The sequence below is a fragment of the Ischnura elegans genome, chromosome 11 (genome assembly GCF_921293095.1).
Source record: "Ischnura elegans chromosome 11, ioIscEleg1.1, whole genome shotgun sequence".
In the NCBI taxonomy this organism is placed as follows: domain Eukaryota; kingdom Metazoa; phylum Arthropoda; class Insecta; order Odonata; family Coenagrionidae; genus Ischnura; species Ischnura elegans.
In genome coordinates, this window is record NC_060256.1 from 55,943,997 (window position 1) to 55,958,790 (window position 14,794).

At 38.9% G+C, this 14,794-nt stretch overlaps 1 protein-coding gene across 1 annotated transcript in view; it reads right to left on the reverse strand.

Annotated features, from left to right (window-relative positions):
- The window catches only part of LOC124168343 (adenylosuccinate synthetase), a 108,732-nt gene extending 103,676 nt beyond the window's left edge, over window positions 1-5,056 (reverse strand). The window contains exon 1 of the mRNA XM_046546530.1: window positions 4,610-5,056. Within this exon, the coding sequence (XP_046402486.1) occupies window positions 4,610-4,831 (222 nt within the window). The 5' untranslated portion in view covers window positions 4,832-5,056. The remainder of the gene's footprint in view (window positions 1-4,609) is intronic.
- Between the last annotated feature and the right edge of the window lie 9,738 nt (window positions 5,057-14,794).

Consider the following 14,794-nt stretch of genomic DNA (forward strand, 5'->3'; position numbering starts at 1 on the left):
TACGCCCAAAAAAGATGCTACCGCAAAAAGAACACGTTATTGAATGACGATCGCAGATATACGCAAAGAGAAGAATGTTTTTCAAATTTTCATGAACATGAAATTCACTTCGTCTCTCGGTAATGCCCCCTAAATCGTCTGAGGAACTAGGTATGTACTCCGTCGGAAGTTCGATCGTTAGCAGGCAGAGGGAGGTCGATGCTAAAAAGACGAGATATCACGGAGAAGGGCATCAATCGGATGAGGCATTGCGCGAGTGATTATCCAACGGGAAATGTCTGGCAAGGATGCCGTGGTGGCAGAGATAAGGTCTGTACGCGTCGGCCATGTGGTCCCAGTGGGCCGTCCCACGCGCGGGATATCATCTTGCTACGCACGGACAATCTAATAGCGGCGGGCACACGGCTACTTGGATTTCCTTCTCATCTCACGGATGAGGGCGGGAAGACCGACACGATGAAAGAAAAAAATTAATAAAATATTTTCAATAACACGCTTCTTCAAAAAATAAAATGCACTAACAAGTAAAAAATGATAATTTCGTTGCTCGGAAAATAAGTGCGGGTGCTAATCAAGATTATTAGAAATGGGTATACAAGATCCTGATAGGTGTGCACTGACTGGCACGCGAAATTAATACCTAAATCTAATCATCACACATACTTTTCCTCAAATGATGAAAAGCTTAACTTTTTACTTTTAGTGCATTTTATACTTAAAAGATTTTGGAAAATCGGGTTTTTTTAATCTTATCTTATTTTACTTTTATTTTCCGCTTTTTAGCAACGGATCATGTAATCGATTAAACCAGAGAGGAAATTTCTGCCAAAAATGTAAGTGGAAAAATTCTAGAATTTTTCCCCTTCATCGAGTTTTTACCTGCGAGCATTCGAAAAAGTTGACAATACTGCGACATAAACTAAATTGCTGCGGATTTGAAAAAATTTCATCTGTGGAATTCTTCAAATGCAAACAGATGATGGAGATACTAAATGGAGATGAAAAATTTTGGCAGACTTTAAGCAGCTATCAGCTCGGGATAAAAACCCACGTTTTTTCTACAAGAATGGTTTTATTTTGAAAAACAAAATTTCGGAATGAACTACACCTTAACTCGTTTCCTTCGGCAACTTTCATTTTCGGTGTCAGTAATTTTATAAGAAACTATCGCCATCTATTGACAAAATTCAAACCTCTTTTTCCAAGCGAAAATTTCATTAATTTATTAGAGCATACTGGAACTAAATTTCCCCACATTCCACCCTCAAAACACTGTTTTCAACATCCCCTCCCCGCTAAGTAATGGCACTATCCATATCGTCTGTCTCCTCCGTATCTCCTCTACATCTCTTCACATCTATGCTGCATCTCTTCACCCACTATTTCCAGCACTTCGTTAATAAAGATTATAAAAACTCATTGCAAGTACAGTATCGAAAAGGAATACCTCACCACTGGGTTGAAACGGCTGATAAGAGTATTGGAAAAAACGAGCAAATAAAAAGAACAGGAAACGAACACAACGATACACTCATGAAAGGAGGAGCTTGATAAGATTGATAAGGTTACACCCAAGACTACGCAAGAGCGACCGATTTCACAGCCATACATTATTTTGAAGGTTAGTGAATAAAATTCAAACGGACTAACACCAATAACAATTTCTATGACGATACTAACCAAGTAGAGGGACAGTTAGTTCCCAAACAGCGGTACACAGCCGATTATGAATAAAATATCTATGACAGTACACTGGAATCTCACACAATGATGATATTAATAAGAAAGTTATGTACAAGCAATTCATTTCTGATATCATCTTAAAACATTCTGGGTATTCCAAACAATATTTTACTATGGGATACGAACGGTATCAGCTGCCGAAATCCATCATCGAGGAATTGGAATACTAATGGCATTTTAAAATTTGACTGATATTGGCATTCTACCCGACGCGTGTTAAGCCATATTTACACAATGCATTTACCAGAACGGGTGGATGCGTAAACCCCCGTATTAGTATTCGCCATCAAAATTGCACAGAGTAACCATGGGCGAAGTTTAGAGTTTTATGTTGGGGGGGGGGGGGGAGGGCAGAAATCCTGCCTAGGGTTTAGGGAGTATGAAATTCCCCCCCACTGAAACAGGGAAATCCCCGGGGCTCGCCCCTGGAATTTCGTTTAAATTAGCCTCGGAAAACAGCATTTTAAGTACTATTTAAGACTAAAATTCATTCGAACTATGTTTGTTTTCATTGCACTTAATGGTACAGGTTTAATATTTTTTTTCGGACAAATTACCATTTAAATTGGGAGGGCCAGGCTCCCCTCCAAAACTCCACCCATGCGTGTAAACACCAAAAATTGACCAAGCACACGAGAGAATGTCCAGAAAATAGCCCCTGTTCTAATTTAGTGAATCTATCAGAGTATTTGTTACGCATGGGTAAATGCATCGTGTAAACACGGCTCAATAATGCATGCATTTAATAAAAGCGTTTGTGAGATTTATGACCTTGAGTTTTACTAAAGTAATGAGGGCGGGAGTCCACCAATTCATTGTAAAACTTGTTCAGTAAAATTATAACGGGGCAACCAATTGGGAACGGCTATCCATTACAGTTGCAGACCAAAATACAGTATGCAACGCAATATCAACATTTCAATTGTCAGAGTAAATTACCACTGCTACCACATGAATATTATAAAGGAAGATATTAAATGAGGACACCATTAACAAATGAGTAATTATGCAGATGTCCTGAAAAAACGGGGTAAGGTTCTATAGCCACTATACCCTTCATTATTTGTAACTCGCAAACACCAAGTACACTGACACTCGGATAACGTCGGCAGTTATTCTTCAATAGCTTACAATGATACATAAAACTAATAGGCACCGCTAATACCACTGCTTCTACCTACGTCACCCAAGTAATCAGGGGGCACTGGATGAACTGAGAAGCATGTAAAATGTAGTATACAAGATTACTGCCAACGAACCACATCATAATATCATTTTTAAATTCCATTAATATAGATATTTATCAGGTATGCGGGTGGACTAATATGTTTACATTTTGATGTAAACATTTATTTAACAAAAACATTTAAAAAAAAGGATCGCCGGAGTAATTATGGAACCAGTGATAATGTGTCTGCTCCGCAAAATTAATTAAAATTAGAGACATCATACTAACGCATAAATAGAGAAATCTTAAATTTCACTTGGTTTACAATATCACAAAAATATCATTACGAACTAAACAAACATCTGAAAACATGAAGAAAAAAGAATATCAACAAAGGACTTAACGTTTACAGACTAATTGCAAGGAGTTATTGGGATAAAAGTAGTTTTAAAAAAACAAGGTGTTCATGCCAACGAACTACACAATGATTTTCGAAACAAATTTATTGCTGTTTCTGTCAATTATCCCAGTTTTCACCGTATCTCACTAAACGAAAGAAAAATATACTTCATACTCGTGTGCATTGAAATAAAGCTTGGAAAAGGAAAGTGAAAACAAATCATGAACACATGAGATAATCGCTAAAGCTGACATCTTAATTTCTCCCGGTGAGGACAAAAGGAAGGTGATGAAACTGGACAACCGGTTGTGTCTGAAGCTCGCTATCATTATGCGCGCCATAGTTTGGTTGATCGTGCAATATCGACAACTGGGAATAGCTGATATTAGCCACTGTATCCCCTGAATTTGGATTAATGTAAGTCGTCTCGAGTGAAACATTACAATAATTGGTGACAGAATTGACACCAGTCCGGAAGTTAGTCGAAATTGCGAATGAGGTGATGAATAGTGAAAGGAGACGACAAGGCCAGCATCGCCGATTTCACTTCTCGAAAGGGTTTTCAAACCAGCCGGTTTCTCTGGTTCGCAAAATTAAGCCAAGAGGAGAGAAAAAAATGAACGAAGCCTTAGAACCTCAATATGGATCGTGAACATAATCGGAAAAGAAAACTTCCGGTCGCCTACAACCAGCGAGAAAACGTGGCTTTCTTCTGTGAATCCACTCTTGACCTTCGAAATTATGCACGCGAAATTCCAAGTCACAGCCACGCAAAACAGGGAAGAGAGCAATAATGCTCACGTGTGGGGCAAGATTTACTTTCGACCCATATTTACATGCAATAGATGACTGAGCAACATACACAAACAAACACACAACAATTACATCCCGCGAACACATCGAAAAGTCACCCTCTACGAAAAATATAACAAGGAATAAAATCTCAAGGGCACGTTGCCCTGCCAATAACCCACATGTCCGTTCGCAAGACGAAATCAAAAACCATTGAACACAAACATAAACAAAGTACGAGGAAAGATTAAACCGTTAACAAAAGATACATTTATCTCATGAATAAGTCGGTGAAAAAATATCCTATAAACACCAAAAATCTGAATCAGTTTCGCGAAAAACCCACAGACCACGACAAACAGCAGAGGTAACTGTTGTTTACACGACCGATACGATAGAGGCAGACCCTCTTACAGGCTAAAATGATCGCGATCACCATCCGAAAGATAAATATCCGACACTGAAACCATGCGTGAAATGCAAACATTAAATATCAAGTACTGTACCTGGCACCGGCATACAATGTCCGCTTCCCGGGCGAGCATGTCCACCACTTTTCCTTTTCCCTCGTCTCCCCATTGCGCACCGACTACCACAGTCACAGTCTGTTGCGAATTTGAGCTTCCATTCCTCCTTTCAGCGAATGTTGCACCTCCGTTCATCATAGTCGTACAGTCTGCCATGATTCCATTGTAACCATTAGTTACTTGGCGCCTGCTTTTTCCCATAGTTCCCTCCGTTTCCCCCGATATCCTCCCGATATTGACTGAATTCGGAAATGTATAGCTGCGCTTTCTTGCGGCGAGAATACCAACTACGGTCGACGATTCGCAGGTATGGTCTTGCAATAAATTTTGCAAATTGCGAGAATTTACCAAGCACGAGAAACGTCAGGAAAGATTTAGCCGTCTAGATCCATGCGAAGACAGACCATACCAACCAGATACGCTTCCCAACGTCGCTCTTTATAATCGCGGAGTTGGCCCAACGCCAACCCGTAGTGCGTGAAATGGACTGCAGAGGCGCCTAAAGACAAGACGAGAAAGCGCGGAAAGGGTCACCTCCGTGACTTTGAGCGGGAATTCAAAGTCAAAAGTGTGCATTCCCAAGCTTTCAATCTCACGGAACCATGGGGTAATACGGACGAATTCTTCATCTTTAAGAATAAAATAACCTAAAACAAAGTAAGCGGAGGATATTATTAAAATCTCAAATTATCAAACATATGTAAAATAGTAATTTCTATTTACATCAGTTCAGCAGATCATTCCATCACAAATCCATTATATTTGGCAATGCGACAGAAGACCGAACGAAAAATATCGAAGAAAACCTAATTTAATCCGAATAAAACCGGGAATTACATACGATTAATGTCCTAAACAGTCAAACTATTTCAAATCGGATCATATTATAGAAAATCATCAACTTGTATCATACACCACTATTTTTGTCTTGGAAATTGTATTATGAATAGGCAAATAGCCAAAAGTTTACACAAACTGACTAAATAAGATAATAAATACAATTAATATTACAAAAAATGAAAAAATAAAATATACATGTAATATCACATTCAAAATTGTTAAATAGGCTCGTAAAAACTCGTTTTTTTAAACAATATTATTAACCATAATCTCAAATACAACTCCTTTGCAATACAAGATAACTACTCTAGCATCCCGTTCATTTTTTATCTATGTCGACACCCTTAAATGGAAATGTTGACAAAATCCAGGGGTGTGTGTTATCACGCGCGAAAGTTTGCAAACTTCACCGCGTCAAACGTCCACGCCTTACACAACGACTGTTAGGAAACAGCCTCGGGGAATATTTAGAAAGACACAAGTGTCCGTGAGATGCTTTGCTTTCTTTTATTCCTCGTGGACCGCCCTATATATAAATAGGATAATCCGACGACCAAAGTTTTCAGGGAGCCAAGCAAACTTCTGAACCACAGAAACTCTCCACCCGGTTATTTGGCAAGAGTAGCCAATCCGAACGCACGCACTACTACAAAAACACATTTCACTACATCCATCACTTAAGACTCTGGCCCGCGCCTTTCTAACTGTTAAAACTCATTGCGCAACACGTTTAACTACTCTCCACCCACTCGGCGCCAATAAGTTAACCACATGACATCTCCATCAAGGAGGTGTGTACACAGTGACGTAAAATACTGGGGTAATACTTAAGAATGCCAAGGGAGCGTAGGCGGACGCTAAAAAGTAGACAAGATTTTTAATACGGTCCCGCATTAATTACGTTCGTTTTGTTTTGAGTAATCAGTAATAGAGTTTAATGAAGGGGGTACTTAAAAACCTTTTCTTTCACACATAAATTCAGGTATCAAAAGTTATTAATGTAGTAAAATAAAAAAAGAAGGTAGCGAACCCAGATGGTTCCGACGCGAAAGCCAGAAAATCATAAAGGCGACAGAGAGAATACCATGCATAGATGAAAATAATCCGTACTGATTTATGCGCTATTGATCGCGAGTTTATAATAATAAATTTACGCCGTTTAAAGGAAACAGAAAAGAAAAATTTCGGTATCATATATGAAGTTTATTAAAATTTTCATATCGATAACTGTAATATTAAAATTAAAGGTATATTTCGGACAGTAATTGCTGCATGTTGCTCTTAACCCATTATAACCCAATGTTGCTTTTAAGCAACATAAAAAATGTATAATTTGTTTGCTATATTTAGGAAATATGTAAACTGTGTGTTATCTTGTGGGGTAAATTGTAATGACGAAATATTTAGCTGCCATATACAATATGATTGAGTGAAAAAATTTCCACATATTTAAAATGAAAAATCTTGAAATTTGATTTCTCCCAGAAACAGCTATGGGTTAAGGCCGTTTTACACGGTACACGGAATTGCGCAGGTTAGAGCTGCATTAATTTCTAAAATGGCGTGGAATTGCGCGAATGCACGAACGAAATTAGAACAGGGGCTATTTTGCCGTCTCGCATCCACGCATTCTCGCATGTGTTCTAGCAATTCACCGCTTTACACGACGCAATTTTGATTGCTCCTTCACACGTACGTCAGACTGCGCAATTCCGTGTACCGTGTAAAACGGCCTAGAAAGGGTTAATCCTAAATACGAGAAGACCGTTTGCCGGTGAGACCCTTGTGCCCTTGCAGGAAAAAATCCTTGATCCGCTCTTGCATAGGTGTTCCATGGAGCAGTTTTTGAGATGGGACTCACGAAAATGGACTTTAGTGGGTGGAGTGAAAATACTAGTAGTTTAAAATTAATTTTTAACTTCAACATAATTAATAATGGACTTAACTCGACGCGTTAAAAATTATTTCTAAAAATGAATGTAAATTTTTCGGTGAGCACCAAGAAAATAAGCTTAAATTACGTACGTACCATTGAATTGCACACTGAATAAATTATGTTTCAGAATTATATATTTCAACATATTTTGACGGGTCTCGAAAATACTTTAATAAAATAACGTCTTTAATTGAAAAATCAGCAAGAATGGACGATGCGACACTTGCTATTCATTTTACATCTCATATTCACAAGTAAAACGCTCATAATGTGTTTAGCATCCGGTTTGGAGGGAAGAATAAGCCGTCAACGTTGAAGTAGGTGGGCATTCCTGAAGGGAATACCTAATGGCGAGTGCCCTTCATATATAACCAGGATTATACCATCAAATTCATTCGCATTTATTTCTCGTGATGTTAAACCGAGGAGACGATGATTATGGAGGCGTGGAAAGAATTGGAACAGGTTATGAAGAGGGGGGAAGATTCGAAAATCAGTGAGGTTAAAATAAAAATGCGAAATATTTCCCTGTCGGTATATTTATTTCATTCATCATGAAATTTTTCTGCATCCTGTCCTAAATTATTTCAGTGTGATGCATTGCTTCTATTTTCGAGGGGATGGTCTATTATGAGCTATGATTATTATAGTATTCAACTGGTTAAGGTAGGTTCATGGAGCATTTTGCAGATTACCCCTGCCCGCTCCCCTTTCCAACTTGGACCTGCCTCTACAATTTTACCAAAAGGCCTAATGCCTATCATTCTACATTTAAATTTGATTATCTTCCTTCTCTGCCCTCGCTTACCAAACATTCGTCCCTCTAACGCTGTTTAAAAAATTCTATCCCCTATCAGTACTCGCTCTATCCAAACCTCCTGCGTATTTGTACCTCATTTAGAATCTTCCTCTCTTCACGCACCATGTCCAGCGCTTCGTTGTCCTTTCTTCTCTCCGTCCACTTCACCTTCTCCATTCTTATCCTTGCCCACTCCTCAAATTCCTCCATTATTTTCTCGTCCTTCTTCCTAAGTTTCCACGTTTCCGCGTCATAAAACGCTAAACTCCAGGTCAGAATCTTCATTAACCTTTCCTTTAATCTCTTACATGAAGATCCTCTCATAAGCTCCTTCCTTTTCACGAAAGCCTTATTTGCCAACGCAATTCTCTTATTGATGCTCTTACCACTCTATTTTCCTCTAGTGTGCTGCCCGAATAGTTGAACTGCTCCATCATGTCAAATTTGTGGCCACCTACATATACCTCGCATTCCTGCTCGTGATGATTAACAAAACTGCATAACTATGGTCTTGTTATGATTAATCCTCATGTCATATTCCTCACCACGCTAGTCTAACTCATCCACTAAAGTCAGCAGCCCTCTCGTTGACTGACTAATCAACACCTGATCATCACATGACATGAGGATTAATCATCTGGTCTGAGGATTAATCATCATGAGGTCTGACAGGTCTTCTCATATTTGAGATTAAAAACAATATACAAAAATTACTGTAGCAAATACTCTCTTTATTTTGATATGAAAGTTATTAATATTAAATAAAATGATTGAGACTCCGTAATACACAAAATGAAACGAACGTAATGATAACCGTATTAAAAATCTTATCTATTTTTAAGCGCCTGGGGGAGGCACGTGCCCCCCTAAATCCGCCTATGTAAGAAGTCCTTTTGAAGGCTCCGCAATGGCCTTTGAAAATGCCTCTTCAATCAGTTTATCGCCTGGAAACCTTGTAAACATTTTGCAAAAATACCCTCATTTTGAGTGCTTAATCAGCCCCAAAATAACCATTGGGTAATAACTCTTTATTAATTATCTACTCATAGGATGTATTTCTAGCCCATATCACGTAGTGGGAGGGAAGTGTAACATGAGACCTCCTCAAAGTGAGCATTGATTGAGGAACCATTTACACATTTGCGGGTGTCGATTTGAGAATACCTTTTCAAAGGGCTATCTCCATTTGTCCGGAGGATAAGTCGACATCTACATACGATCTACACCGTTCACTGTTGAAAATAAAATCTTTTAAGACGAAAAATCCTTTTTGGATGTTCACTCTGAATATTCACATCAACTAGTTGAATGAATAATTATAATAGTGTGCCCTATCGAGATTTGGTCCCGGAATAAGGTTCAACTGGCAAGCGAATCCGATGTTTCGGCGAATTTATTTATATCTTCAGGCGTTATCATCGATCCGTTTTACGATTCAAACATAAAATTACTGCGACCAATATTTGCCTATGATGCCGTCAAAGATTGGGATTACCGTGGGCTCTACAATTCCGTGACGTGATAGCTTTAATGTTGTAACTCGCTGAACTTCTCTACCACCTTATTACGACACTGGTCAGTGGTCATCAATTCCGCTTAATATTGTTGCGATTACGTGCGATCTTTCCAAAATCAGGATCCTTCCAGCTTCCCATCCCCGCTATGTCTTCAATACCATTCAATCTTCATCGTGTATAACAACTGAGCTAATTTTAACTGTGCGAATATCACAAGACGTTGACTGGGACCTCTTCCGTGCCAAAATTTAAAAATAAGTCGGGGAAATGGGAGTTTTCAGGAACAATGGACCGTAGTATCGAAGGGGATTTTTTATTAGCTCCGTATCTTTTCCTTCAAATATTCTCAGCGGATAAATTCTGGGGGGCTGAAACACTCTTTTTTAAAGCTTAAAATTATTTCGGCTACTATTTTTGCCGTCTCGGAACTCGTAAAAAATCAAAAATAACAGTAACAAACTGGCCTTAGAATTTTCAATAATAATTTAACCATACCTTTTCGCTTGGTAGTGTGATGGACGCGGTCCAGCTGTTTTTTTTCTCTTTGCATACTATGCGTTCTCACCGAAATCTGAGAGGTGTAAGATCTCAGATGTGTAAGATAAGAGCTATATGGGTTCATAGGATGGGCATGGCACAATATTTGCTCGGCGGTCGTTGACATTAAATATTACGATGTAAAAGCCTTCGTCCTAGAGGCCTTCGTGGAAAGGAACCCAAATCGTTGGATGCTCATAATGTTTTCCGAACGACTTCAATCGGCAGTCTGCAGTTAATTGAGTTAAAGTCAAATTTTAACACGGACATTACTATAAAAATGATGCTCCATTTTGAATCGACCTTCATTGTTCGTCAAAGAAATATTTATTTTCGAAAACACTTATTGCAGTCATCAAAACTTTTGGCACTTAAGTTGATTGCAATAGGTCGATGCGTAAAAAAATGCGTAGAGTTCATTCAACATATCGGATACATGTAGATGAAGGCTCGCCTTCTTCCTAATGACCCCAATTCTACGTATCTTCAATATCATCAGGTCTTCACATAATATCTTTGCTAATTCTTTTCGTGTATCCAGTTCCGTTCCATTGAATAATTTGCCAAATGATGATCGAAATGCCATAAGTTTGCAGTCCTTCACACAAATATATACTGCATATTTTAGACGAAAAATCCTTTTTGGATGTTCACTCTGATCTTGTCTGATATGCTGTCTATATTAAATACAGTGTAGCTACTCATTGGTATGTAGGTACAACAATTCTATCAGGAATCTTGTTAATTTGTTTCGACCAAAATTCTCAATAATGTATTTGCATCCAGAACAATAGCATGCATTGGCGAGTTTAAGGGGGGCAGAGGGGTACGTGCCCCCGCAGAAGTTTGAAAAATGGACAAGATTTTAATCATTACTGTCGTTTTGTTTTGCATTAAGGAGTATGGAGATGAAGGATATCTTTTTTACAGCAATGTTGTTCTTAATCCTAAATATGATAAGACCGTTTGCCTTTCAGACTCATATGCCACCCATAAATAATCCTGGATCCGCCTTAGGTAGTATGTGTTGTTTTGTGTATGTTTGAAGAGCGCTCACATGCAGCATGCAATAGGTACCACTCATGCGCACCAAATGGCTATAAAAAAAGGTGTGTATAATTTAAAAAAATCAAGACGTAAACATTCCTCTATGTTGTGAGAGCCTCTAACAAGCATGCTCCGCTCCGTCTAAGGAAAAAAAACACTCCGAACTTCTTAAGTAAATATAGCTATTACTTTACTCTGCGCTTCTGTAAACATTCCCAGCCTAGCTCGCCTAATATATTGGTTACGCTTCACTGTATATCGCAACAACTTATCACCAATCTGGCCACCCAATGCTCTATTATTTTGTAAGCAATTAGTCTTAATTCATCAGGAATCAATAAAAGGGTGCAAAAAACATGCTAGCAGGAGACTCCAACTGAGACCTTATTAGGGTTAGGTAGCTTCCAAGGTGCGTATAATAGGACCTACCCAAGGTGCCTATTATACGCACCATGGGTAGCTTCTCTCTTCTTCTTTTCTACCGCGTTTCCCAAGAATTCTCCACAAATTCAAGTTTGTGGTTCACTTTCCGAACGCCCTACTAGGTGGCTTGCAGGCAGGACCGGATTTTCCTATTAGCTAACCAGGTTTCAGCCTGGGGCCTAAGGGCAGGAGATTCCTACATTCAAATTACAGATGTAAGATATGATTATTTTTATTGCGTATTTTATTTCCGTAATCAAAGATTTTAATTTTGTATTTGAATTTTTGTTTCTTTGTAAATTTTGTGCGTTAGAAGGATTAATAAATAAAAGATTTTCCAACGTCCACTTAAACTTTTCATTGAGTACAACGCGTTTCAACGCTACTGTGTCATCAACATCTACATCTACATAATACCCCGCAGGCCGCCTAAAAGGCATGTGGCAGGGGGTGTTAGGACACCAGCCGTTTACAAATTAAAAGGAAGTGATATAAGGAAATTACGACTAGCATTAATTGAAATCCTTTATGGTTCGGGGGAAAAACGAATTCCCACATCCACTTGTTCGGTAAAACATCTCTCTTAATTTATCGCTTCTGTCGGACCTGGAAATATAGTGCGGCCCTAATATTATGTTCTCCGTGTTGCCCTTAAAGATATCCATTCTCAATCGTTCAAGCAATCTCCTAAGCCTAGCGCGCAGCCTCCGGGAGTCCAGCGGCTCCCAGCCTAAATCGCTCAACATCTGGGTAACCTTGTCTGTACGCCCGTAGCTGTTTTTGACGAACCGCGCAGCCTTTCTTTGTATTTTGATCAGTTCGCGGATTAAGTCCATGTACACTATTAATCCTCGTAACAAGTTCCACTACATCTCGGCTGACTCCGTTGAGTCTAATGGTGTGTTATGTTTGATTAGTTATTGTTATAAGCAGTGGCGTAACTAGGGATATGCTTTGTGGGATGGAGGGGCCTGAGGGGAAGCCCCCAACTCAGAAAACAGGGGTCCGGGAAAATTTTTGAAAAATGTAATGCCTGGAAATACATTTTATATCATTTTGGAACTTAAAATTTGAGTTTCACTCATAATTCGCGGGAATTCATCACAGCAGGGAAAACATAGACAATATTTTTTAAATTTCTCTGAGGCTTTGGGAGGGGAATTATTCCCCTCATCCCCCATCATTTTTACGCCACAGGCTGAAAGTACTATACATGATACCTAGAATAAATGTCCAAATAAGTGTTCTCGACTTTCTTATATAAAATGTACTTACGTGCCATATTTTAATAAAGGTTACCAATCACAATATTTCTCATTAAGCACATTGATATCTATCACAGAAATGATGTATTTAATTTTTTTTCGTGTAATTTAAAAACTAAAAAATGGAATGTGAAAAGGACTAATTTATAGAACAGCCTGTGGCCTCTTTTCGTCTATGTACAACCCTGCTTGGAAGAAACTTTGCATATGTAATATGACTATATGACAATTCATCCCCATAATGCAGCCCTGGTAATAACTCCACTTTAATTTTTACAGTTTACCTATCTTCGACTAATAATATTTTTGCGAGCCCCTGAGATTATCTCCGCGGCTACCGAGGCTGATCTAGATTTGCATAAGGCTGCAAATATGCCTTAATGGTTCTACCGTGTTCCCATAGTCGTAATAGGGAATGCTACGGTTACGGAACCAGCACGTGTCTCCACCGTCGCCGAATAAATAGCTGAAACTCAAAAGACGCGTGACGAGGCCTTTTCGTCACACCGCAAGAGAGAAATAAATATCTCTGACGAAAACCGCTAGAAAGGAGATTGTAAACAACGGAGTGTCCTGCAGCAGTTGGTCCGCGTGAAATTTGTTAATGCCATTCTATCACTCGTTATCTCGGGCGTGATTTCATCGAATCGACTTAACGTAATGAAAAGTAAATCTTTGTGATTCACATAACTTAATTAATGGAAGACCAAGATGATGACATGCCACGTCTAAACCTAGGTAAATTGATAAATTCATATGGAATAACACTTTAGTATTGTTTAAATTTGTGAAAACTTCTTTCCCATTGGTTCCTCGTGAGAAATATTCATACTCCACTCACCTTATGCCGAATTCTGGATCTGTGGACCTCAGGCTCAACTTGTGATGCGCACCTACTCGTTGGGGAGAATGATGTACCGCATAGGTCAAAAGTATTCCGGAGTTCCCATGTAAATTTCGCAGGATGAACTGTGAAGATAAAAAAAGGAACAAAAATACAACAAAATCTTACCTATTCACGTTACCTCCCCAAGCAATGAGACATTTAAATGCATTGGCGTCGATTACAGTAAAACTTTTTGGGAGACGGGTCAAGGGTGGATCCGGGATTTTTTTTCTGGGGGGGGGGGGGAGCACAAGGGTCTGACAGGCAAACGGTTTTTCGTAATTGAGATTAAAAACAACATAAAGCAATTACCTACTCTCTTTAGTTTTATACGAAAGTTGTGAATATGAAATCAAATTAATGAGGTTCCGTAATACACAAAACAAAACGAAAGTAATGACAATCGTATTAAAAATCTCGTCTACTTTTAAAGAGTCTGGGGGGGCACGTGTCCCCCCTCTCCCCTAAATCCGCCTTTGGGACGGGCTTCCGGAAGGTCTGGGGGACAATAAAATGCACTAAAAATTAAAAAATAAGCTTTTCATCCCTCGGAGAATACAGGGTGGGTGCCAATCCTTGCTAACCTATCAGGCTCTTCCAAACTCATCTCTAATAAACCGCTTATTCACCGAGTGATGAAAAGCTAATTTTTCACTAATCCTTTTTATTTTATTTTTATATTTAAAATTGAGATAGAATGGCTGGATGAGCAATATTATTTTCTTCGTAATTTATCATTCCCTTCCATATGCCGAATTCTTTTTAAGAACTATGATTTCAAGTCTGAGAGACCTAGACCATATCACGTTTCGCTCGGCGCTCGCGTCGCCTGAAAGACACATGACATCTTCCCTTTCGAAACCTTTCGATCCCACTCCGTCTGCGGGAGATCCGTACTACCTAATTAGTCGAGA